At 52.7% G+C, this 26,963-nt stretch overlaps 2 protein-coding genes across 15 annotated transcripts in view; both read right to left on the bottom strand.

Annotated features, from left to right (window-relative positions):
- The window catches only part of MAPK8IP3 (mitogen-activated protein kinase 8 interacting protein 3), a 63,173-nt gene extending 37,270 nt beyond the window's left edge, over positions 1-25,903 (bottom strand). For all 14 annotated transcript variants that reach the window (XM_005590875.4, XM_005590880.4, XM_005590877.4 and 11 more), the window contains exons 1-4: positions 25,424-25,903; positions 6,033-6,153; positions 2,227-2,297; positions 1,854-1,945 (exon numbers count right to left, since the gene is read on the bottom strand). In XM_005590875.4, coding sequence (XP_005590932.2) covers positions 1,854-1,945; positions 2,227-2,297; positions 6,033-6,153; positions 25,424-25,741 — 602 coding nt within the window. In that variant the 5' untranslated portion in view covers positions 25,742-25,903. The remainder of the gene's footprint in view (positions 1-1,853; positions 1,946-2,226; positions 2,298-6,032; positions 6,154-25,423) is intronic.
- Positions 12,608-13,061, bottom strand: LOC107128306 (large ribosomal subunit protein eL34-like; the record flags this gene model as incomplete). Its single annotated transcript, XM_065537702.2, has 1 exon — positions 12,608-13,061. A coding segment is annotated over one exon (438 nt), but the record flags the coding sequence as incomplete, so codon positions are not given.
- Positions 25,904-26,963: the final 1,060 nt, after the last annotated feature.

Here is a 26,963-nt window from a genome sequence, read left to right as displayed (position 1 = left end):
TTTTGCCATCGCAGCCCTGGCTGTGGGAGGCTCGGGGGCCGAAACAGACGTCCCCGCCTCCAGCTGCCCCAGCTCTGTGGCACGCGGGCTTCAGACTTCATGCCCCTGCTCCCCGCTGCTAGACTCAGAACGACAGCGACACCCCCCCCAGCCCAGGTCGCGTCTCTGGTCTCCCGTGGCCAGTCCCCTGGAGCTGGTAATACCCTGGCAAGATCTTTGATGCTCTGCTCCCTGGGGCCTGCAGCCCGGCTTTCTCCTGACTCAAAGGGCACAGAAAATGGGGAGGAACCCAATCTGGGCAGGCTCCCCCCGCTCTCTGAGGAAAAGCAGCACCGAGCCCTGGAAACCCACTGATATCCCCACCCTGTGGAAGGAATGAGACTCAGTACAGGGCTGGCCAAGGCTCCCGGCTCATCCATACAGTCAGTTATTTGAGGCAGGATGTTCTAGAAAGTCCCGCAAACATAACCATTGCCCCAAGGGGAAATATGTACACATGCAGGTACGCGTGTCAAATTGTGACCTCAAGTCCTCAAAGCAATGCATCCCGGTCAGTTCTATTTCCTTTATTTTACAAAAGCGAAAATGAGGTTGGAAATATAGGGTGACTGACCACCCCACTAACTGGTGTCACAGCTGGGCTTGGAGCCCCCTGGAACTGGCTCCAGCACTGGCCTCATGCATGACACATGACACTGTCTGGCCCTCCTGCCTCCTCCCCAGGCATCCGGACAGGAGCTGAACAGGAGGCAGAACATCGCTTTGTCCCACCTCTGTGGGGAGCCAGCGCAGGGACTCCCATTTCTCCACCGTGTGCCTGTCTGCAAAGGACTGTGAAGTGCCTGAGCACTGATTTCCTTTCTTTCTTTTTTGAGATCGGGTCTCTCTAGCACCCAGGCTGGAGCGCGGTGGTGCGATCTTGGCTCATTGCAACCTCTGCCTCCCAGGTTCAAGTGGTTCTCCCGCCTCAGTCTCCAGAGTAGCTGGGACTACAGGCACCCGCCACCACTCCTGGCTAGTTTTTTGTATTTTTAGTAGCGACGGGGTTTCACTGTGTTAGCCAGGATGGTCTCGATCTCCTGATCTCGTGATCTGCCCGCCTCGGCCTCCCAAAGTGCTGGAATGACAGGCGTGAGCCACCGTGCCAGCCTCTTTTTTTGTTGTTTATTCTTTGACTTCACATGAGCAGATGATTTTCTTATTTTATTTTGTAGAGACAGGGGCTCACTCTGCTGCCCAGGCGGGAGTGTAGAGGCGCGACTGTAGATCACTGCAGCCTCCAGCCCCTGGGCTCAAGCTATCCTCCTCTCTCAGCCTCCTAAGTAGCTGCGACTACAGGCAGTTATTTGAGGCAGTATGTCCTAGAAGTGCCACTCCATGCTTAGTTAATTTTTAAACATTTTTTGTTTTTTTGTAAAGACAAGATCTTGCTGGTTGCCCAAGCTGAGCTCGAACTCCTGGGCTCAAGTAATCCTCCTGCCTTGGCCTCCCAAAGTTCTAGGATGACAGGCATAAGTCACTGTGCCTGGCTGAGGTCACAGATACATTTTAGTGAGTAGATAAATTTGCAAACACAGAATCTGTGGATAGTAAGGGTTAAATGTGTGCAAGCTTCCCGGGGCCTCCCTGACTGAACTGTGGACCAACCCAGAAGGGACACAGGGGCTCCACACATGCCCATCGCCCAGGGCAGCCCCCCCACATCCCTGCTCAGTCACGCTCCAACCAGCTCCCTCCTCCTGGGTCTCCAGAGCGCTCCCTGTCGTCCTGAGCCCAGAGTGTGGGCCATAACAAGCACCATGACCCCGGCCCGTGCCTGCCCTGCGTACCTCCACCCCCCGCGCCCCGCATACCTCCGCCCCGGCAGGCTGCTCTCGGTCTGGCTGTTTCCTCCGACCTGCTGCATCTTGGACCTCTCGATGTGCTCCACGTAGGTCTGTATCATCTGCGAGGAGGGAAACGTCTACATTAGCTCTGCCGTGGGGGGGCTCTCTCCCTCCCCTCTCTAACCTGTGAGGCTTTTCCGGCTGCCCTGTGGGGGCAGAAATCAAGACAGCGTCCTGGAGGGGAATCTAACCAGCCTGAGGCTGACAGCCTTCAAGCCTGGCAGCAAATGCCAGAAAAGGGACCCGCTAGGGAAGAAAACCACGGTCCACAAGAGTGGCAGGCGTCAGGCCGCGGTCCTCTCTCCAACCCTCACCTCTGCCCCTGCCTTTGGGCACCCACCTCTGTGTGCCGCTGGTGTAGGGCATTATACTCCTTCTTCATCTCCGACTCCCGCTCCTCCAACCGGGAAACTGGAAAACACAATCACTGTCTGAGCCGCACAAGCCGCTTCTCGATGGCCCTGAACTCTGGGTTGTAACCGTGGAGCGAGAGGGTTCCAGGACAAGGCTGGGGCCTGGGGCAACCAGCAGCAGCCCCGTAAGTACAAGGCTGTCTGGGGGGCTGCTGTGTGCGCTGTGCCATGGGAGAACACTCGGCTCTGTTGGGAGTTAAATATGGGGGTGGGGAAACCCACAGGCGCTCTCTGTGCTAAAGTCAGCCAGGAGCCTGAGATGCAGGCAGAACCCAGGCACGCCAGGCACGGGAACAGGTGCACAAGAAGCTTGTGGGAGGAGGCGGGATTCGAAGTGAGTAACCTCCAAGACAAGTCAAAGGGACGCGCCTGGCAGAACAAGCAGTGGGGTCCCGCACACACGCCAAGGGCTGGGGAGACCAATCATGACCGTGAGCCTTCTGGGCTGACAGTCATGTCTCCCTTAAACGGGAGGCCCCCCGTGACACCAACATGGTCCCCTCTAGCCCCAGATGTGCTCTGCCCTAGAGACGCAGAAGCATCATGAAAGGCCGATGGACATCCGCACCCAGGGGACCCCACTCCATGTCCCGCTGATAGAGCAAGTGTGCCCCCGGCCTGATGGCCGCCTCCACGGCTGTGTTCAAACCTCAGCTCTGTCCGCAGCACACCAATGGGGAGGGCTGGCGTGGCAAGGTGAGAGACAGCCCCGGGGAGCACATGGTAAGGTCCTCCACCAGCTTGTGCCCTGTCCTCGGCGTGCTGCCCTCCTATCCTCCCCGGCTTTCTGGTGTCTGTTTGGAAATGACTTCACAGATTATGTAGTTCAACATCTCACTTTGGCCATCCTGCTCTGTGGCCTAGGGGGTACCTGGCCCGGCATATCCTTGGAGGCCGCGGCTGCCTACGCTGGGCTCTTGCATCTCTACCAGTCACCCAGGGAGGCTGCGCTGCCAGCATGGGGATCCCATCCCAAGGAGCAGCACAGGCGTCAGCGCCAAGTGGTCAGTCTGGTCTCCCAAAGGAGCCGGAGATGCTTACAGACATCACACCTGACACGCGTGACTTAGACACAGCACCCAACAGCATAACTCACAGATGCCACACCTGACAGACGTCGTACAGACAGCGCACACAACACAGGACTTACAGACACGACACCCGACACATGTGACTAACAGATGCTGCACGCAGCAAATGTGACTAACACACAGTAAATAACACACAGCTCACAGATGCTGCACAAAGCACACGATACTCACAGACGCCACACACAGCACATGACTCACACAGACGCCGCACATAGCACACAACGCCGCACACAGCGCACGACTCACAGACCCGTACACAGCACATGACACACAGATGCCGCACACAGCACACGACACACAGACGCTCCACAAAGCACACAACTCAGATGCCAAACACAGCACCGAACACTCACAGACGCCACACACAGCACACGAGTTATAGACAGTGCACGCTACACACATGTAACTGGCTGCTGGAGGAGGGAGCCAATCAGCCATCCCAGGTTTGTGCTGACCCCGGCAACGGCTGTGGCCACGGGAGGGGCTGCCTGTCTGGGTGGGATCAGAGCCCCGCAGCCTCTCTGTGAGCTCCCGTTGGGGCAGAGCACAGCCACCACCTGGAGGGAGCCCGGGGCCAGCTCTCTGCCCTCATCTGGCCCCCACTGGTGCCGGCCCAGTGAACAGCCTCAGCCTGTAATTTCATTTCCTTTTTCTTGAGACAGGGTCTCTCTCTGTCACACAGGCTAGGGTGCAGTGGCATGATCAAGGCTTATGGCAGCCTCTGCCTCCTGGGTTTGAGCAATCCTCTACCTCAGCCTCCCAAGTAGCTGGGCCCACAAGTGTGTGAGCCACCATGACCAGCTAATTTTTGTATTTTTTGTAGAGATGGGGTTTCACCAGGTTGCCCAGGCTGGTCTTGAACTCTTGAGCTCAAGGGATCCTCCCACCTCGGCCTCCCAAAGTGTAGAAGTTACAGGTGTGAACCACTGTTCCCAGCCCTGCCTATAATTTGAGCTTATATTTTTCTCCTTCTAAGAAGAGAGCTAAGAATGTTCCACACACGAAATGTACTAAAAGCTGAGGGGCCAGGAGAGACTCTGTAATTATGGAAAGGCATCACCTAGGCATGCTCAGCGTGGTCCTTAGGTTTGCTCTGCACTGTGAATGCCAGCGTGTTCACCTGTGTGTGGAAGCTGCCACCGCGGTCACCCTCTGGCCCCAGACTCGTCAGCAGGTCACTGTCAGCACAGCAGCCTTTAGGCCTTGGCTGCGGATAGCAGTAGGTCTAACATATCGAAACAGTTTCTTTCCCCAATTTGATCTTAACTTTTCAGAGATGAAGGAACCTGCTGTTGAGGTAGCTAGGGAAACCGCAGCCAGATCAGTTGCAATTATTAAAACATCTGGTGCCAGGCATGGTGGCTCACTCCTGTAATCCCAGCACTTTGGGAGGTCGAGGCAGGCGGATCACGAGGTCAGATCGAGACCATCCTGGCTAACACAGTGAAACCCCGCCTCTCCTAAAAATACAAAAAAATTAGCCGGTCATGGTGGCAGGTGTCTGTAATCCCAGCTAATCGGGAGGTTGAGGCAGGAGAATCACTTGAACCCGGGAGGCAGAGGTTGCAGTGAGCTGAGATCGCACCATTGCACTCCAGCCTGGGTGAAAAGAGTGAAACTCTGTCTCCAAACAAAACAAAACATCTAATTACAGAAAAGGAAAATTACACAGGAAATCATCCCTTCTTCTTTTTTAAATTTTTCTTTTTTGAGACGGAGTCTCACTCCATCACCCAGGCTGGAGCGCAATGGCACGATCTTGGCTCACTGCAACCTCCACCTCCTGGGTTCAAGCGATCCTCCTGCCTCAGCCCCATTAGTAGCTGGGACTACAAGTGTGCGCCACCATGCCCGGCTAATTTTTGTATTTTTAGTAGAGACGGGGTTTCGCCATGTTGGCCAGGCTGGTCTCGAAATCCTGAGCTCAGGTGATCCACCCGCCTCAGCCTCCCAAAGTGTTGGGATCACAGGCGTGAGCCACCGCGCCCGGCCCTTTTTTTTTTTTTTTTTTTAAGAGATGGAGTCTTTCTGTGCCCACACTGCAGCCTCAACGTCAGCCCAGCTGAGACCACAGGCGCATGCCATCATGCCTGGCCTATAGCATTGACAGTAGAGTTGAAGCAAAGACTTTTAAAGATAAGTAAACCAATTGTTCTTATAATAATAATAATAAACCCCTCTTGCCACTTCGCCTTGCAGGGGACAGACGCCCTGATCAGCTGTGCCCCCACCTAGGTGCTGTCACTCCAGTGGGGCTACACCATCGGGCCCACCCTCCTGCCTGAGAAGGAGCCGTCACTCCTCAGCAGTGCGAAGAGGTGGGGACCCAGGGCTGCAGGAGCTCTGTTCAAAAGGTGCAGGAAGGACCTTCAGGACCTCAGACTTGTGATCTGGGGGTCAGAATCCACTCTGAAGCAAAAGTGCTCTGGGGCCACAGGGACCTTATTTACTTATGTCCACACTCAATTTGGGGCCCATTACAGAAACAGGCAGCAGTGCAAAGAGGTGGAATACATAGCTGAGGCTCGCACTGGGCTTCCTCTCGTCCCCTTGTGTGGAAGGCGCCCCACGTCCTCCCCAGCCAGAGCCGTCCCAGGGCAGCGCCCATCAGGTGCACCCACAGGCTCCCGCCAGCCACTTACTCTGATCGGCATAGTTCTTGGCCTTCAGCTCCAGCTGGCGCGTCTGGAACTCGTAGTGCTCCACCTGGATTTGCAGCTCTTTCTTCTCTTGCTCCAGAGCATCTTCAAACTCAATGAATTTCTGTGCATGGAAGGGAGGGAAAGAGCAGGCATCATCAGTGAGTGTGGAGCAGCCGCCTTTCACTTGAAGGACTGCAGGCTTTGAGGGCCCAGGGGCCAAAGATGTCCCCAAGGCCACAAGCTGGCCAGTGGCCAGGCTGGAATGGGGGCTTCTCGCCACATGGCTGTGGCCACCACCCTCTTCAGGCACAGTGAGGAGCCATGGGAGCAGGGCGGGAGAGCCCTCCAGGACTGCATGATCGCACCCTCCTCTCCTTCCGGCGGTGCTCACAACCCCAGGACATGCCAGCACTCTCCTGTCCAGGGAGGATTTGCTGTGAAGGGAGCCTGTTGTTTCCAATCACGGCCGTCTTCACGGCTGCACAAGACCCGGGCAGCAACGCAGGACCCTGCACTCAGAAGGCTCCATGCTTGGCTTGGCTGCTGCCATCTTGAAATGTTTGCTCATTTTTGAACACAGAGCCCTGTGTTTCCATTTATGCACTGGGATCCATGAGCATGCAGCCAGTCCTGTTTGCAATGGAGCCGTCTGAGTCCTCTCAACTCCACGCCTCAGAACAAGGCTGAGCCTACTTTTCTGCATCTCAGTTGCAACTCAGCTCAGGACACCATCGTTACTGGGATAACCAGCAACACAGTCTTGCTCCTAGTCCTTAAATAAAAAGGCAGGGAGAATGGTCTAGGTTTGGAATCTTAACCTTATGTGGTAAGTTTCAGGACAAAATTATTATCAAACCAAGTGAAAACAAAACACTTTGCAAAATAAAAGCAGCTCATGAAAGCTCTGAGGAGCAGAGGGGCCAGTAAGGCCCCAGGTGTGGCCAGACCTCTGGCCAGGCATCGATGCCCTGAGTGTAATTCCTACACGAGCCCAGAGAGGGAGCTGTTAACACCTTGTTTTTACAGAGTAGAAAACTGGGGAGTATTATCAAGAAATTGCACTGGAAGAAGCACAAATACCAGCTGGGCCTTCTTTTCGTTCTTTATTTATTTTATTTTTTTTTTGAGACGGAGCCTTGCTCTGTCGCCCGGGCTGCAGTCCAGTGGCGCGATCTCGGCTGACTGCAAGCTCCGCCTCCCAGGTTCTCGCCATTCTCCTGCCTCAGCCTCCCGAGTAGCTGGGACTACAGGCGCCCGCCACCATGCCCGGCTAGTTTTTTGTATTTTTAGTAGAGACGGGGTTTCACTGTGTTAGCCAGGATGGTCTCGATCTCCTGACCTCGTGATCTGCCCGCCTCGGGCTCCCGAAGTGCTGGGATTACAGGCGTGAGCCCGTTTTTTTTTGTTTTTTTTTTTTTTTTTAGACAGAGTCTTGCTCTGTCTCTGAGGCTGGACTGCAGTGGTGTGATCACAACTCGCTGCAGCCTTGAGTACCTGGGCTCAAATGATCCTCCTGCCTCCACCTCCTGAGTAGCTGGGACCACGGGCATGTGTCACCAGGCCTGGCTAATTTTTAAAATTTTTTTGTAGACGCCAGGCACAGTGGCTCACGCTGTGAACCACCAGTCTGAGTGAGTGTTCGAGACCAGCGTGACCAATATGGTGAAATCCTGTTTCTACTAAAAAATACACCACAACCTGCAGTTCCTGGGTTCAAGCGATTCTCCTGCCTCATTCCAGAACTTTGGGAGGCCGAGGTGGGCGGATCATATGAGGTTAGGAGTTTGAGACCAGCCTGACCAACATGGTGAAACCCTGTTTCTACTAAAAAAATACAAAAATTAGCCAGGTGTGGTGGCACACGCCTGTAATCTCAGCTACTTGGGAGGCTGAGGCAGGAGAATCACTTGAACCTGGGAGGTGGAGATTGCAGTGAGCCCAGATCACCCCGCTGTACTACAGCCTGGGAGACAGATCAAGACTCCATCTCAAAAAAAAAAAAAATTGGCTGGGCGCGGTGGCTCAAGCCTGTAATCCCAGCACTTTGGGAGGCCGAGGTGGGCGGATCACGAGGCCAGAAGATCAACTCCATCCTGGCTAACAAGGTGAAACCCCATCTCCACTAAAAATACAAAAAATTAGCCGGGTGTGGTGGCGGGTGCCTGTAGTCCCAGCTACTGGGGAGGCTGAGGCAGGAGAATGGCGTGAACCTGGGAGGCGGAGCTTGCAGTGAGCCGAGATCACGCCACTGCACTTCAGCCTGGGCGACAGAGCAAGACTCTGTCTCAAAAAAAAAAAAAAAAAAAAAAAAAATTTTAGTCTTGCTATGGTTCCCAGGTTGGTCTCAAACTCCTGGGCTCAAGCGATCCTCCCACCTCAGCCTCCCAAAGTGCTGGGATTACAGGCCTGAGCGACTGCACCCAGCGTTAGCTGGGTTCTGAAGACAAACGGTTTCTCAGAAGGTGGGAATACAAACCGGGCAGTGGATTTCATCTTTCGGGATCTGGAAGATTCACGGGTAGTGGCCACAGCTGTGTTCCCTATAATAACTCTACCCACTCTCCCACCCGTATACTAGGCCCCTCGACGCTTCCTCCTATAGCAGCAGCTTCTAAAAAGGTCTTTGTGTTGAAACCACTGGGGCTCTGCCCAAGAGGTGACTCATCCTGTGCAGTTACTGAGAGGGCAGAAAACCACAGAGGCGGCGGGAGGGGCAGGCAGGGAGCAGGAGGCAGCAGGAAGGGCCTGTGTTACGGGCATCAAATGCAACTTAAGGAAAATGAAGAAAAACGAACACTCCACAGCTGAGAAAACGCATTACTTTTCTGTGCAGCGGCACAAAAAATAAAAATAAGCGGTTTTGAATTAACTGTGGCTACAACTAGGATATGAAGAACACACACATGCTATTAATCGACTGATAAGAATTTCTTTTTTCGGCCGGGCGCAGTGGCTCAAGCCTGTAATCCCAGCACTTTGGGAGGCCGAGACGGGCGGATCACGAAGTCAGGAGATCGAGACCATCCTGGCTAACACGGTGAAACCCCGTCTCTACTAAAAAATACAAAAAACTAGCCGGGCGCGGTGGCGGGCGCCTGTAGTCCCAACTACTCGGGAGGCTGAGGCAGGAGAATGGCGTGAACCCGGGAGGCGGAGCTTGCAGTGAGCTGAGATCCGGCCACTGCACTCCAGCCTGGGCGGCAGAGCGAGACTCCGTCTCAAAAAAAAAAAAAAAAAAAAAAAAGAATTTCTTTTTTCTTTTTTGAGACGGAGTCTCGCTCTGTCGCCCAGGCTGGAGTGCAGTGGCGCGATCTCTGCTCACTGCAAGCTCCGCCTCCCGGGTTCCCGCCATTCTCCTGCCTCAGCCTCCCCAGTAGCTGGGACTACAGGCGCCCGCCACTACACCGAGCTAATTTTTTGCGTTTTTTAGTAGAGACGGGGTTTCACAGTGTTAGCTAGAATGGTCTCGATCTCCTGACCTTGCAATCCGCCTGCCTCCGCCTCCCAGAGTGCTGGGATCACAGGCGTGAGCCACCACGCCCAGCCTGATGATAATTTTTAACAAAAAGTTGTCTGGGCACGGTGGCTCACACCTGTAATCCCAGCACTCTGGGAGGCTGAGGCGGGCGGATCACGAGTTCAGGAGATGGAGACTATCCTGGCTAACATGGTGAAACCCCGTATCCACTAAAAATAAAAAAAATTAGCTGGGCGTGGTGGCGGGCGTCTGTAATCCCAGTTACTCAGGAGGGCGAGGCAGGGGAATCGCTTGAACCTGGGAGGCGGAGATTGTAGTGAGCTGAGATCCCACCACTGCACTCCAGCCTGGGCAACAGAGTGAGACTCTGTCTCCAAAAAACAAAACAAAACGAAAAAACAAAAAGTTTCTGTAGGCCGGGAGTGGTGGCTCATGCCTGTAATCCCAGAACTTTGGGAGGCTGACGTGAGTGGACTGATTGACTCCAGGAGTTAGACGCAACATGGTGAAATCCCATCTCTACAAAAAAATAAAAAAATTAGCTGGACACGATGGCGTTTGCCTGTAGTTCCAGTGAGCTGGGAGGCTGTGGTGGGAGGATCACCTGAGCCCAGGAGGTCAGGGCTGCAGTGAGCCCTGAGGCTGGTACCACTGCACTCCCGGATGACAGTGAGATCCTCGCTCTCCTTCAAAAAAAAACAAGGTTTTGTAGAGATAGGGTCTCACTATATTGCCCAGGCTGGTCTCAGACTCCTGAGCTCAAGCAAACCTCCCACCTCGGCCTCCCAAAGTGCTGGGATTACAGGTGTGAGCCACCACGCCTGGCCTTGTTTTTTTTTTTTCTTTTCTTTTTGAGACAAAGTTTTGCTCTTGTTGCCCAGGCTGGAATGCAATGGCACGACCTCAGCTCACTGCAACCTCCCCCGCCGAGTGCAAGCGATTCTCCTGCCTCAGCCTCCCAGGTAGTTGGGATGACAGGCGCCCACCACTATGCCCAGCTAATTCTTTGTATTTTTAGTGGAGACGGGGTTTTACCACGTTAGCCAGGCTGGCCTCGAACCCCTGACGTCAGGTGATCCACCCGCCTTGGCCTCCCAAAATGCTGGGATTACAGGCATGAGCTCCCACGCCCAGCTTGGATATTTTTTAAAGTAGGCAATTTTATTTCCTGTTATATAAAAAATGAAAAGAATTATACAAACAATGTATGTTTTTGTAGGAAAATCGGTGTTAGGTAAAAACAGAAAAATTTTTAAATTACAAGGCTCTGTCTATAGGGTCAGTTAAAAATTGTGTGACGTTCTTCTGGATTTGTATGTGTGTGCGTAGAGCAGATGTGCGATCATCTTGTACACAGTGTTTGTAACCTGATTTATTCACTGATTTATATTGAAATGCCTTTTAACACCAACACGCACATTCTACCACTTCCATTTTTGGCAGGTGTGTGTTCTGCTGGGAGTGTGTGGGTAGAGCACAGTTTGCTCAATCCATTATCTCTTTATGGACTTTCAGGTTGCTTTAAAATGTTTGCTATTATAAAAAGGCTAGCCGGGCGCGGTGGCTCACGCCTGTAATCCTAGCACTTTGGGAGGCCAAGGCAGGTGGATCACCTGAGGTCAGGAGTTCAAGACCAGCCTGGCTAACACGGTGAAACCCCCGTCTCTACTAAAAATATAAAAAATTAGCTGGGCGTGGCAATGTGCGCCTGTAATCCCAGCTACTCAGGAGGCTGAGGTAGGAGAATTGCTTGAACCTAGGTTGCAGTGAGCCAAGATCGCGCCATTGCACTCCAGCCTGGGCAACAAGAGCGAGATTCTGTCTCAAAAGAAAAACAAACAAACAAACAAAGCTGTGTGCGCATATGTCTTTGTACATCCGCCTGCTGGCCTCCTGCTCTCCGAGGATGTGGTCATGCACTGCTAAGTGACTCTTCAGAGGTTGTCCCAACTCACATTCCCCCTAAAAGGGGGACAGAGCCATTTTGTAGCACTCTCAACATTTCTTTTATACTTTTTTTTTTTTTTTTAAATGAGGCTTTTTTCCCCTTTACTGTTATTTTTCAATTTTTTTGGGACAGAGTCTTGCTCTGTCACCCAGGCTGGAGTGCAGTGGCACAGTCAAGGCTCACTGTAGCCTTGACCTCGTGGGCTCAAGGAATCCTCCCATCTCAATCTCCCGGGCAGCTGGGAACACAGGCACGTGCCACCACCACATTGGGCTAATTTTTGTGTTTCTGTTGTAGAGACAGGGTCTCCCTATGTTACCCAGGCCGATCTCAAACTCCTGGATTCCAGCGATCCCCTCTCAGCCTCCTAGACTGTTGGGATTACAGGCATGAGCCACTGTGCCTGGCTATATTTCAGTCTGTTTCTGAGCCAGCACCACAGGTTTTTAAACTGGTGTTGTGGTGTTACGGTACCTTCTAGTATCTAATATCTGCTCTCCCTCTTACATCTTCCTTTTCAACATTTTCTTGGTTATTCCTAATTTCTCCTTCTAGATTAATTTGAGAATCATTCTGAATCACCTACACACATATTTATTTTTTGGTTATGCAACTCACCTGTCAGAAAGCGCCAGGTCTCTGCCCCTTAGCAAGGGGCCATTTTTTTTTTCTTTTTAAAGATGGGGTCTCAGGCTGGGCACAGTGGCTCACATCTGTAATCCCAGCACTTTGGGTGGCTGAGGCAGGAGTGCCACTTGAGGCTAAGAGTTCGAGCCCAGTCTGGGCAATATAATAAGACCTTACCTTTGCAAAAAATAATTGGCTGGGCATACTGTTGCATGCCCATAGTGCCAGCTACTTGGGAGGTTGAGGCAGGAAGACTGCTTGAGATGGGGTCTTGCTCTATGGAGATGGGTCTTGCTCTGTTACCCAGACTGGAGTACAGCAGCATGACCAAGGCTCACTGCAGCCTTGACCTACTGGGCTCAAGCAATCCTTCTGCCACAGCCTCCCGAAGCACAGCGACTACAGGTGAGGAGGCCCAGCCCCTAAGGTTGAGTTCTCGATTTCAGTGAGAAGATGCTCAGGGCTAGACTTGGGGTGACAGAAAACTCATCTTTTGGGGCTGGACGCTGGAAAATTCTTATTTATTTATTTTATTTTTTTACGTCTTTTCATTTTTATTACTTAAAAAAGTTTCTTTTTTTAATTTAGCTTTCTGACTCTGTGCTTGTGCCTTCAACACTTTCACAATGATTTTCTGCTCCTCGACAAGGAAAGCACGCTTGATCCTGTCACGAACACATTTAGCACACATGGAACCACCATAGGCCCTGCTGACATGTTTCTTTGTTTTGGACAATCTCATAAGAACTTTAGGTCTTACAGCACGAACCCCTCGAAGTCTGCCTGGGCACACACCACATGCAGATTTTGGTGCTTTCCCAACCTTCTTAGTATAAAGGTAAACAATTCTATTACCAGGGGTTCGGGACAGCCTAGTTTTGTTAGAGGCTGTATTGTAGGAAAGCCTACGTCGGTATGTCAAACGCTGGACCACTCTGAGTGCCTGCAGACAATGTCCCCGGAAGAATGAAAATTCTTATTTATATTTTTTGGAGACGGCTCTGTTGCCCAGGCTGGTGCGCAGTAGTGAGATCTTGGCTCACTGCAACCTCCATCTCCCAGGTTCAAGCGATTCTCCTGCCTTAACCTCTGAGTAGCTGGGATTACAGGCGCCCACCACCACGCCCCGCTAACTTTTGTATTTTTTTTTTTTTTTTGAGGGGGAGTCTCGCTCTGTCGTCCAGGCCGGAGTACAGTGGCGTGATCTTGGCTCACTGCAAGCTCCGCCTCCCGGGTTCATGCCATTCTCCTGCCTCAGCCTCCCGAGTAGCTGGGACTACAGGCGCCCGCCACCTCGCCTGGCTAATTTTTTGTAGTTTTAGTAGAGACGGAGTTTCACCGAGTTAGCCAGCATGGTCTCGATATCCTGACCTTGTGATCCGTCCACCTCGGCCTCCCAAAGTGCTGGGATTACAGGCGTGAGCCACTGCACCTGGCCAACGTTTGTATTTTTAGTAGAGACAGGGTTTCACCACGTTGGCCAGGCTGCTCTCGAACTCCTGACCTCAAGGAATCTGCCTGCCTTGGCTACCCAAAGCACTGGTATTACAGGTGTGAGCCACTGCACCCGGCCCAGAGAATATTTTTATTTAAAGATCATTGGCCAGGCGCGGTGGCTCACGCTTGTAATCCCAGCATTAGTCTAGCCCTGAGCATCTTTGGGAGGCTGAGGCGGGTGGATCACCTGAGGTCGGGAGTTCGAGACAAGCCTGACCAACATGGAGAAACCCTGTCTCTACTAAAAATACAAAAATTAGCCGGGCATGGTGGCACACACTTGTAGTCTCAGCTACTAATGGGGCTGAGGCAGGAGGAGCGCTTGAACTCAGGAGGCAGAGGTTGCAGTGAGCCAAGATTGCACCATTGCACTCCAGCCTGGCCAATAAGAGCGAAACTCCATCTAAAAAAAAAAATCATAGGCCGGGTGCGGTGACTCACGCCTGTAATCCCAGCACTTTAGGAGGCTGAGGTGGGGGGATCACCTGAGATCAGGAGTTCAAGACCAACCTGGCCAACGTGGTGAAACCCCGTCTCTACCAAAAATACAAAATTAGCCGGGCGTGGTGGTGCATGCCTGTAATCCCAGCTATTCGGGAGGCTGAGGCAGGAGAATCTCTTGAACCCGGGAGGTGGAGGTTTCAGTGAGCCGAGGCCATGACACTGCACTCCAGCCTGGGCAACAAGAGTGAAACTCTGTCCAAAAAAAAAAAAAAACCATTTACTTCTGATTTAAGAGAACCAAAAATTTTCAGATGGGCGCGGTGGCCCACACCTGCAGTCCCAGCACTTTGGGAGGCTGAGATGGGAGGATCATGCGGTCAGGAGATCGAGACCACCCTAACAAGGTGAAACCCCATCTCTACTAAAGATACAAAAAAGATTAGCCAGGCGTGGTGGTGGCAGGCGCCTGTAGTCCCAGCTACTCAGGAGGCTGAGGCAGGAGAATGGCGTGAACCTAGGAGGCGGAGCTTGTAGTCAGCCGAGATAGCGCCACTGCACTCCAGCCTGGGCGACAGAACGAGACTCCGTCTCAGGAAAAAAAAAAAAAATAGAGAGGTGGAGCTTGCAGTCAGCCGAGATAGCGCCACCGCACCCCAGCCTGGGTGACAGAACGAGACTCCGTCTCAGAAAAAAAAAAAAAAATATATATATATATAGAGAGAGAGAGAGACAGAACTAAGAATTTTCAGTGGTGGGGACTTGGGGAAGAGAGATGAATTTAACTGTATAAAGCACGATCACAAAATATGAATGGAGCTGAGAAAAATAATGTTTTAACTATCAGCGTTTTTGTTGAATGGGCCTGCATAGTACTAGGTTATAAAAAATAAAAGAACTACCCAGAATACAGCACAGTAGTATCTTGGTCCGAGACCTGCTGAAGGTGTGACGGTAGCAAAGTGAAAGGTTTCTGTGCACGTGCTCGTGATCCGTGCCGCAGGGCAGCGTGTCTTTGACACGACTACCTCTCCAGGCGAGTCTAGTGAAACGCCGTGTGGCAGCCGGACGTGTGAGGCTACCCGTGGGTCACCTTTGAGCATCCCACGGAGCAATGACTCGAGATTACAAAATGAAGGAGAACACGGGTGTCGTTCCTCAGCTGAGACACGAAACAACTGTCACGTCTAGGTACCAATGTGCCACAGGATTCCCTTTTTAGACATGTTTTTAAGATGTACTTCCCCATCCCTCCCACGATCGAAGGCTCTGCTTGAAAATTAAATTCAACTTATGTTTTCAGAATTTGCTTTTCGGTGAATTTCTTCTCTTCTCTTTGCTCTCTCTTTCTCTCTTTTTTTCTTTCCTCCGTCACCCAGGCTGGAGTGCAGGGGCGCGATCTTGGCTCACTGCAACCTCTGCCTCCTGGGTTCAAGTGATTCTCCTGCCTCAGCCTCCCAGCCTCCCGAGTAGCTAGGATTATAGGCACCCACCACCACACCTGACTAATTTTTATTTTATTTTTTTTGAGACAGTCTTGCTCTGTTGCCCAGGCTGGAGTGCAGTAACGCAATCTCAGCTCACTGCAACCTCTGCCTCCCGGGTTCAAGCGATTCTCCTGCTTCAGCCTCCCAAGTACCTAGGATCACAGGCGCCCACCACCACACCTGGCTAATTTTTTTGTATTTTTAGTAGAGATGGGGATCCACTGTGTTAGCCAGGATAGTCTCGATCTCCTTGATCTCGTGATCTGCCTGCCTCAGCCTTCCAAAGTGCTGGGATTACAGGTGTGGGCCACTGCGCCCAGTCACACCTGGCTAATTTTTGTATTTTTAGTAGAGACGGGGTTTTGCCATGTTGGCCAGGCTGGTCTCAAACTCCTAACCTCAGGTCATTCATCCACCTCAGCCTCCCAAAGTGCTGGGATTATAGGCATGAGCCACCGTGCCTACCATTTTCGGTGAATGTCAAGATACATATTGAAATAAACGGGCACAGTGGCTCACTCCTGTAATCCAAGCCCTTTGGGAGGCCAAGGTGGGTGGATCACGAGGTCAGGAGTTCGAGACGAGCCTGACCAACATGGTGAAACCCCGTCTCTACTAAAAATACCAAAATTAGCCGGGCATAGTGGTGCACACCTGCAATCCCAGCTAAGGAGGTGAGGCAGGAGAATAGTTTGAACCTGGGAGGCGGAGGTTGCAGTGAGCGGAGATCGCGCCATTGCATGACAGAGGGAGACTGTCTCAAAAAAAAAAAAAAGAAATGACCTGAGAGCATAGGGTCTTCCAAAATCTAGTAATCCAAGTCAGGTATTTTAGTATTCCATAGAATGAGATCATCCTTCCTTGTATATGTAAACAAAGTTACACAGTGACTGACTTTTCATGTCAAATATAAAATCAAGACGACAATATTCTGGACTCAGAATGTCAGAGCAATGGCCAGGTAAGTTCTTTCACAGGGCGATCAACAGGCTTTTGGTAACTTTCACAACTCATGGACACTTTCCTGGTGAGTAAAGTAACACATTAAATCCAACAGCTGGTGCAGTGGCTCATGCCTGTAATCCCAGCACTTTGGGAGGCTGAGGTGGGCAGATCACCTGAAGTCAGCAGTTCAAGACCAGCCTGGCGAACATGGTGAAACCCCATCTCTGTCAAAAATATAAAAAATTAGCCGGGTGTGGTGGCGGGCGCCTGTAATCCCAAGTATTCGGGAGGCTGAGGCAGGAGAATTGCTTGAACCCGGAGGGCGGAGGTTGCAGTGAGCCAAGATCGTGCCACTACAATCCATCCTGAGCAAGAGATGGAGACGACGTCTCAATAAATAAATAAATAAAAACAAAAAATCCAAACCTCCCCTCTCATATGTCCGTTAGGCCAGGCTCACCAGCGAGAAACAATTCAGCTCTGGCTGGTTGGTTAGAAACGAATGTCGACACGAATCAAAGATCTCGTTCTTCTGCAATACCGATCAATTTGTTTCCTTCCCTGGGAATGAGGGGGCGGTATGAATTTCCAAGGAAAAAGGCTCATTTTTGGTCTTTTATCTTAAGCAGGCAAACAGCTGGGCGGTGGGCACATCCCTGGCGGATGCCCTTCACAGCTAGTTCCCAGGTACGGGCAGGGACCTTGTATGGCTGTGGTTACCCAGGGCTGGCAGGGGGCAGTCGGAGCTCCTTCCATTTCCCACAACTGCCTGGCCACCTAGATCTAAAACGCAGAGAGAGGACGTGCAGGGGGTGGCCCTGGAGTTACAAAACTGCCCCCGAGGCCTGCTGGACGGCACACGGGCGGAGGGAAAGACATTTCTCCATTCAGGTGTTACATGTGGGGTGGAGGGATCCGGCCACCAGCTCGGGAATCCAAAAATCAGGTTGAAAAGCAAGGCTTCCTCACGTTTCTGTGAAAGGGACTGCTGGGTTCAGCGTCCACATGAAACAAATCCCAACTAGTTGAATACACACTGATTTTCAAGAATGGGTAAAACAGATGGGGAAATGTATATATATATTTCCCCATCTGTCTTACTAGTACATATACATTTGTATTGGGATATATATACACACACATATATAGATATATATATAAATTTATATGGTTGGTACCAGCAGAAGAAAAATGAAGATAAAACTAAAACCCCAAGTTAAATGTCCCATCTTATGAAATATCTCCCTGAGAAAAATTATTCTCAAGTAAACTTTTATTCTCTGGGCGCATTCTTAGGAGTTTACACTGGCTTCTGAAACTTCCTAACCAGCCCCAGCCTCTGACTCCCTCTGGTTGCACTGAACGGGGGGCCTGCTAACCGTGCCTCAGTTCGCTCTTCTCAGTAGACAAAGGGTCCTTGCTCTCAAAACATGAATGCTCTAACCTCAGGCAGGGACGTAGAGACACACCTGTGCAAGGGCCCACTGGGACTGTGCATTTATCTGGGAATTCATTTCCTGGGGAGAAGGAAAGGTGATGGGAAGGCTGGCTGGGGAAAGGTTAGGAAACAGGAGCCCAAAACTCCCCAGAGGCCTGGGGAGGAAAGGGCACCCAGAAACTTTAACGAAAGGCAAGTTTTGAATCTGGTTGTTGATAACAAGAATCGAAATGCCTTAGGCCCTGTGTGGGAAACCCACCGCACAGAGGAGCCATCTTGAGGAAAGGCCCTGTCGCATTTCACGTGGCATGCCCCGGATCTCTTGCCCTAACAGTGGCTCAAAAAAAAATGCAACAGGGTAATGATGTTTTGGGCTCTAAGGGTCTCCGCAAAGACTCATCCCCCTCATAAGCAGATTCTAGCCTCTGGGTTTCACCGCCAGCCTATCCCGAGCAGTGCTTGGCCCAACACCCTGCCCTGGGGTGAGCGGGCTTACAAACCGCTCACGCGTGAAGGTTAGGTAAAAGCAAGCTGCCCAGCTCCCCTGCAGGCAGGCGGATGGACAAACAGCACTGCTGGGACCCTGCTTGGCCATGGAGAAAGGACACACGGCCTGGGTGAGTCCCCGAATCACTGTACTGAGTGGAAGAGGTCATAGGAAACCACGTATGCACTGCAGGAGACCATTATGCAAAGCTCTAGAAAATACAAATCAACCTACAGTGACAGAAGGCAGATCAGTGGTTACCTGGGGACAGGTGGGGCAAGGAGGGGTCAGAGGGGGGTTACACAGGGCACAGGGAACTCTGGGGTCTGGGCATCTACACTGCTTGGACTGCAGGGATGGCTTCAGGTGTTCATACATATTTCTTTTTTTTTTTTTTTTTTTTTTTGAGACAGAGTCTTGCTCTGTGCCCCAGGCTGGAGTGCAGTGGCGCGATCTCGGCTCACTGCAAGCTCCGCCCCCCCGGGTTCACGCCATTCTCCTGCCTCAGCCTCCCGAGTAGCTGGGACTACAGGCGCCCGCCACCTCGCCCGGCTAATTTTCTTGTATTTTTAGTAGAGACGGGGTTTCACCGTGTTAGCCAGGATGGTCTCGATCTCCTGACCTTGTGATCCGCCCGTCTCGGCCTCCCAAAGTGCTGGGATTACAGGCTTGAGCCACCGCGCCCGGCCCATACATATTTCAAAACTCATCAAATTGTATTCCTTAAGTATGTACAGTTCAGGGTATATCAATGATACTGCAATAAAATTCTCACCCACAGAAAGAAAAGAAAAAGCAGCCCAAGGCGAAAAAGTCGATCCTGTGCCCTGAGCACAGGCAGTTCTGAGGTAAGACCAATTTCCCACCAGGCTCTTCTTGGCCTTTCGAGAACTTCACCTGCTCTCTGATGTTTCCTGTTGCTGGCATCCACTTTCCCATCTCATAATATTTTCTCCTGTCTGGTCTCCTGTATCTGAAACCCACTGCTATGGGATCCACCCACTTTCTGGAAAATGTTCATTAAACAGGAAACAAACCCACCCTTTAAGCATCTACCTTTCTTGCATGAAGCTGAGTAACTCACCGTCTGCCCTTACGGTGGGCCGGGTGGGGGATCACCTGGGGGAGACAGCCTCACTCTGTCCACCCAGTGTCCTGGCCCACCTTGTCACTCAGATCCCCTCATGTTATTGGCGTCTGAGACGTCCAGTCTGCCTCAGGAGAGCGATCAGCTAATGCCCCTGCCTGGAATCCAGCCTACCACTCAGAGACCAGCTATGCTTTGTGAGGGTTCTCTGGGCTGGCGAAGTGGCGGGGGTGGGAGTGGCCAGGAGACCCTGGGATGGTGGTGACTGGAAGCAGAAAGCAGCAAAGGAGATGAAAAGTGGGGGCATTAAAGAACTCCTGAGGCCAAAAGAACAGCAGGACCTAGTGGCGGATGGACACTTAGGGTGACAAGGGGAGCTTGGGACCCCAACTTTCTTTCTTTTTTTGAGATGGAGTCTCCCTCTATTGCCCAGGCTGGAGTGCAGTGGCATTTCGATATCGGCTCACTGCAACCTCCGCCTCCTGTGTTCAAGCGATTCTCCTGCCTTAGCCTTCCAAGTAGCTGGGATTACAGGCGTGCACCACCACACCCAGCTAATTTTTGTATTTTTAGTAGAAACGGGGTTTCACCATACTGGCCAGGCTGGTCTCAAACTCCTTACCTCATGATCCACCCGCCTCAGCCTTTCAAAGTGTTGGGATTACAGGCGTGAGCCACTGCGCCTGGCTTTGGGAGCCCAACTTTCAACAGAGCAAAGGAAAACAAGTCCAGAGAGCCGGCACTCCATGCAGCTCCTGGCGATCTTCTGCAGTGATTTTCATGCACTAACAGCTCATCCTCCCGCCCGGATAATAAATGGGAACCTGGGGAAAGGGAACCATCCAAAAATCTTGTACTCCTCACCTGATGCCCATCTGGCACAGATTAAGGATCTAGCAGGCTCTGCAGACCATGGGTCTTCCTGCTGAGGCCTGAGGACGTGCCCCGTGTCTGGTCCCCAGGGCCCATCAGCCAGACCGAGGCACAGCTGCAAAGTGACTGACGCAATGGTCAAGGTCACAAAGGGCAGAGAATGAGGGGCCACCGCAGAACATAGGACACAAGAACACAGGGACCCCTGAGCCCCTCACACAGCCAGAGAAAGCAGTGTGGGAAGATGCCCGCACTTGGGACGCTGGGTGAGGAGTGTTAATTCTGCAACCTTTCTGAACATTATTTCAAAACAGTTTTTAAAAACTTAAAAATGAAACAGATATTTCATTTAGAAATCTTAATTTTGGAAGAACTGACTTCTCTCAGCTCTCGGCCCTGTCTGACTGCTGCCAGTGTGGTCCAGGAGCTCCCGCAGCAGAGGGGCAGAGGGGCAGGCTGCGCCCAGCAGCCTCCAGGCCACTTTGGCCTCTGTCCCGTGTTCCCTCTGGCTAGCAGGTACCTCCTTCTCCATGGTTCCTACAAATATTTGCTCCACTTTTAGGGAGACTGCTGTATTCCTGGTGAATGGTGCCGCTACACCAGACCAGCTTTCAGAGGCACCTAGGAAAGGCAGCTCTGGCGGCCCCATCTTGATAGCTTCATTTAAAAAACATATTTATTTTTATTTTTATTTTTTTTTGAGACGGAGTCTTGCTCTGTTGCCCAGGCTGGAGTGCAGTGGTGCGATCTCAGCTCACTGCAAGCTCCGCCTCCCGGGTTCACGCCATTCTCCTGCCTCAGCCTCCCGAGTAGCTGGGACTACAGGCGCCCCCCACCTCGCCCGGCTAGTTTTTTGTATTTTTTAGTAGAGACGGGGTTTCACCGTGTTAGCCAGGATGGTCTCGATCTCCTGACCTCGTGATCCACCCGTCTCGGCCTCCCAAAGTGCTGGGATTACAGGCTTGAGCCACGGCGCCCGGCCTAAAAAACATTTTAAAAAAAACTGTTCTTAATATCATAACACGGCAGGAGAAGAAATCACACACTCTGGCCAAGCAGTGGTGAATTTACTATCTGTCATATGAAAAACAAAAATAAAAATTCCTGATGCATCTTAATTCATTTATGGAAACAACTTCCTGCAGATCATCTGGGGCAGAGGAAAAAAAAAAAAAGAGGAAAAAATGGCAGACTGATCATCTCTGTAGAGCAGGATGATGGTATTTGTTTTCTCCAGCTGAATCCTACCCAAATACTCTAGGAAATGAATGACATTTATTTATTTATTTATGTATTTATTTAGAGATCGACTCTCACTCTTGTCGCCCAGGCTGGAGTGCAGTGGTGTGATCTCGGTTCACCGGAACATCCTCCTCCCAGGTTCAAGTGATTCTCCTGCCTCAGCCTCCCGAGTAGCTGGGACTGCAGGCGCCGCCACCACATCTGGTTAATTTTTTTTTCTTTTGTTTTTTTAGTAGGGACGGGGTTTTGCCAGGTTGGCCAGGCTAGTCGCGAACTCCTGACCTGAGATGAGGAGGTCAGGAGTTCAATGTCAAATGTTGGGAAGCTGAGGTGGGAGGATTGCTTGAGTCCAGGAGTTTGAGACCAGCCTGGGCAACATGGTGAGACCTCATCTCTTGCCTGCCTCAGCCTCCCAAAGTGCTGGGATTACAGATGTGAGCCACTGTGCCCGGCTGATAAGTTTTATTTAACTAGGAAAAAGTAAGTTTTGGATAAAACTGTCTTTCCTTGCATCCTTTCCTTACATAGCATCAAATGCTGAATGATCAGCAAACATCATGATCTGGTCTAGTTGAGAGAACACCCGCTCCAGCTGCCTGCCATGAGCCTGGGGGCTGTTACCAGCAGCAGTTTCTTTAGGGTTAAGAAGATTTTAAGGCAAATAATGACTCCTAATACTCACATGTCATCGCTCACCCCTTATTTCTCCTCTTGTGAGCTAAGCGGTTGATCACTATGGGCTAAGGGCTCTTTGCTGCCCGGGTAAGCATGGCAAACGTGGTGGCTCTGCACAGCCTCCTCTGGAGCTGCACCGGACGGCGCATGTGGAGGCAGCATCTGCTCCTCGCCAGCCCCCACCCCGTTCGGCTGCCGTTTCCCACCTTCTTTTCCACTGAGAAAGAACTTGAGGGATTTAAAAAACTTTGTAACAGAAACTGCACAACCAGAAACTGCACTATCTGGTAGGTGGACAGCAATGTCCGGTGCCTGCCGTCCACGGCGGCCCTGAGAACCCATCAAGGGCTCTGCCCTGACTCTGCTACATCTGCCTGCCCACAGTTCTCCAGGCAACCAACAGCCAGTGATGGTGCTTGGATCTTGAGATGAAACTGACTTGCGAAGTCCGCGGCCACTGCAGCCCAGCGAGGGGAAGAGGATGGACCCAGGGTGTGTGGCTCCTGAGGGCCGGGCTGACACTCAGGCTGGGGTCTGCAGACTCCACGGCTTGGGTCACTCTCTCGGGAGACCCCACCCTCTCTAGCTCCCGTCACTCCCATACACTCAGCTGCCTGGTCTCAGAGCACACTGGGAATCACTGTGGTTATTACCGGCAAGAAGATGGGAACAGGGATGTCTGCTCTGCTCAGGCTTTTTCAAAACCCTGCAGATTCTGTCTGCTCAGAGGCTGCAGTGGCTCAGGTTACCCAGCTCTGACTAAGCCTTCTTGAGCTGAGTGGCTGGGGACGGAGCTTCTGCTGACAGCTCACCCAGGAGCTCCTCTGCAACAAGACATGCCTGCAGCGAGTGACGTCCCGCTGCCCTCTTATCAGACACACGTCTATGTGATCACAAGTCCCTGCCTAGAAAAGACGCTGACCCACGGGGCGCAATGGTCTACAAAGCTGGAAATGAAGGTCTGCTTGATTCAGTAGAGGAGGAGGCATGCCAAATGTTGACAGCATCGAGCCCTTTTCCTTAGTTGTAAGGCCCTCAGGTCTTTCCAAGGGCGCACTATTAGCGTTTAATCACAGCCTCCATGCTGGCCAAGCATTGGTTGGCTTCGGGGCTCCGCTCGGAAGCTCTCCCTGCAGCTTCTCTAAAGAGCTGGAGCAATGGTGGGTCTCAGACTAAAGGCGATAGCTTTGCAAACCGCAAGCACACCCGCCAGCTCAGTCCAGCGGGAGCCCTGGGGGAGGGCAGATGCACTCACGGCAGCTTACATGTGAACCGCACAGAGCTGGGCAGCGCCTATCTCATGCAGAGCTCATTTTTAAGCGGCAAGGTTATAATTTCTAGCCTTAACGTTGTCCATCTTGATTTTCTCCTGTCAGTTCCTTCTTGTCCACTATACTGACCACATAGGTACAAGGTGAAAGAAAAGAAACCCACCTGAAATCTAGGTCAGGCCACTGAGTGTGGGAGAGAAGTGGAGGGCAGTGCCCAGCAGAGCGGGGCAACCACAGTTCCACAGCTGAGCGAGGGGAGCCCTGGCACTCCAGGCTTCTGGGGAGCAGCCCTCCGGTGCCTGCAGCTGCCTGACATGGAAGCAAGCACCCAGGCCAGCGTCGGGTTCACTCTGCATCCTGGCTGGGCACTTCTGGGGTGGGTGACCTTGGTGCAGCCCCTCCACTTCTTGGGACAAGTTTCCTTCCCAGTAAAATGCCTACAGTCACCCTGAGCTCCAAAATCCATGAACCCTTGCGTTCCCTTAGGTTGAGAACTTTAACTCAGTTTTGCTGGAACCGCGGCATTCCAATCAACACACAACCGCCTCCCGACAGACATGACCCAAACGCAATAGAAACCGCAGTAAAGGAGGAATGACACAACATACTGTTATTATTTTTATAAACACGCTTTAAACCAAACTAGGCCATAAATCACCTTGGTTTCAGAAAAAGCCAAAATACTGACACCATCTTTTATTTTCCTATTAAAGTCAAGAATGTGTTAATCCAAATTAATTGAAAAGGAATTGAAGCTCATTTCCTAAGACACGTCTATTCATAAGTCAAACAGCATTACCTAACTCCTAGAATGAGGCAATTTCTGGGCTTAGAGATCGGCCTAGTGCAATTCACTCCTTTGATGGAAAATCAAATCCCAGGCAGTCGACAGGCCAAGGTCACAGAGGCAAAGTAGGGATGGGAACCAGCCTCCCTGAACCTGTTTCCCACAAAGGGCGAGGCTCTGGGCCCGCACGCAGGCAGGCCGAGCTCAGTATCTGATGGTGAATGAATGTAGCGAAGTGGAGCTCCCCACAGGGCACGGCTCTTGTAACTGCTTCACAAGTAAGCGATTTCCAGGTTATGGAGACATCCTAGTACAGAATTAAACGCTTCAAACTCAGACTTTTAACTCCTCAGAAGCCAGAGTGGTTTCTCAGCCCTGGCTACATCAGCTAACAATCTCGCCAAGCAAGGCACCAAGGGGCAAAGAGATCACCTCCAGAAACTCGAGTGTTCCTTCTGCTGACAGAGGAGCAGCCCGCCTGCGGCCTTGTTCTGTGTTTACATCAACCACCCAATTCACCCATGTCACAGACCTTCAAAATACGGACTTAGGGACAAGGCAAGGTCTCCAACATCAACAGACGGCTGCAGCACCCTAAGAACACCAAAGATTCCTTTTCTAGGTGGGTTTAGAATGGCAGCCAACAGAGGTAGCACTTGGGGTCGGGAAACGGTTTTGACTGAATACACGCACGAAAGCAAAGGGAATTGGCATGCAGAGGTGGGTGGGGAGGGGAGAGTGAGGCCTGGCTTTGAAGCTGAGCTCCCCGAGGATGATGCCAGGCACATCGGGTTTGGGGCTGAGCGTTCAGGGCTGGGGGCCCGGAGGAGGGGGCCAGGGCCCAGGCCTGGGCGGAAAAGGGGGTCCCCGGGGATCGGGGTGGGGTTCCGGGGCAGGCGGGGGGTGCTCTAGGGAGGTGTCTCACGGCGGGCACAGGGGGTGGGGAAGTCCCGGGGAGGGGGATGGGGGTCCAGGCGGGTCTCGGGGCGGGGTCTGGGGGTCCGGGGCGCCGGGGCGAGGTCTGAGGTCGGGACAGGTGTGGGTCCCGGACCCGGGGCTGGCTGGGGGTCCGGGACGGGGATGCGGGCGGGTCCCGCGGCCCACGCACCTCCTCCGCCTGCCTGCGCAGCGCCTTCTCGCGCTCGTACTGGGTGAGCAGCTGCTCGTTGTCCTCGCGCAGCAGCTCCAGCTCCACCTCGTGCTCCTGGTTCTCGCTGAGCACTGAGTCTAGGTTCTCCAGCACGTTCACCACCAGCGGCATGAGCTCCTTGACCACCTCCTCGTCGTAGCAGTGGATGAGGCGCTCGAACTCGCGGTAGATGGAGCCCGCCAGGCCCGACACCCGCTCCGACATCACAGAGCCGGAGCAGTAGTCGTCCTGGTACACCACCACGCCGCCGCCCTCGTCCATCTGGATCTCCATCATCGCGGCCACCGCCGCCGCCAGCGCGGCTCGCTATCTGGCCGGCGCGCCCGGCCCTCCCCGGCTGCCTCAGGTCCCGCAGGCCGCGGCCCGTCGCCTCCCGCAGCTGCTGTCGCCTCAGGGCTCAGCCGCCGCCGCTGCCGAGGAAGCGCCCGTCACTCATTCGCCGGAAGTCCCGCCCTCCAGCCAGAGGGGGCGGTGCCCGCGCGCCCAGCCGCAGCCGCGACGCCAGGGGGCGCAGGGGCCGTGACGTCAGAGGAAGCCGGGCTTCGGGCCGGAAGCGCGGCTGAGTTGGGCAGAGGGAGATGTTCTCCAGGATGGTGGGATCCGCGGGACGGCGGTGGTCGCTATCCCCAGCGCGCGGTAGCTTAAGCATGTCCCCGCCACCCTGGGCTTTCGGTGACCTCGGTCGCATCTCCGGGCTCTGCACACACCGGCGACTTTAGGTGAAGGCTCAGCGCCTGCGCCTCCACCCCGGCCGCCCTGATGAGCCTGCGTTCCCTACAGCACTGCGCCCCGCTCAGTCCACGCCCAGCGCCTCCCTTCCTAGTGCCTCCCCTCTCCTAGTGCCTTCCGCAGTCAGCTGGCTCCTCCCGGGATTCTGTGAATGCACCCTCAACGCCCATCTCATCCTGAAACCCAGCAGCGTGGCCTCCTTCCTTTCGCCCACTTGTCCCTAACGCACTGTGTGACTGCTTCAGATTTTCGTGGTTTTTTTTTTTGAGATGGAGTTTCGCTCTGTCCCCCAGGCTGGAGTGCAGTGGCGCGATCCCGGCTCACTGCAAGCTCCGCCTTCCGGGTTCAAGTGATTCTCCTGCCTCAGCCTCCGGAGTAGCTGGGATTTTTGTACTTTTAGTATTTGGTATTTTAGAGACGGGGTTTCGCCATGTTGGCCAGGCTGGACTCAAGTGATCCGCCCGCCTCGACCTCCCAGAGTGTTGGGATGACAGGCGAGAGCCACCGCGCCCGGCCAGATTTTCGGTTTCCTTTCAGCTATGTGCAATCTGTTTAACCCATCCATTGGGTTATTAATTTCAGCGATTTTTTTTTTTTTTTGAGACGGTGTTTCGCTCTTGTCGCCCAGGCTGGAGTGCGACGATCTCGGCTCACTGTAACCTTCGCCTCCTGGGTCCAAGCGATTCTCGTGCCTCAGCCTCCTGAGTAGCTGGGACTACCGATGCGCCATTAACGCCTGAATCTTTTTTTTTTAATTTTTTTTTATTTT

Source organism: Macaca fascicularis, chromosome 20 (assembly GCF_037993035.2).
Source record: "Macaca fascicularis isolate 582-1 chromosome 20, T2T-MFA8v1.1".
Lineage (NCBI taxonomy): Eukaryota > Metazoa > Chordata > Mammalia > Primates > Cercopithecidae > Macaca > Macaca fascicularis.
Note: the sequence above shows the minus strand (reverse complement) of the source record. Positions and strands in the feature narration are given on the sequence as shown.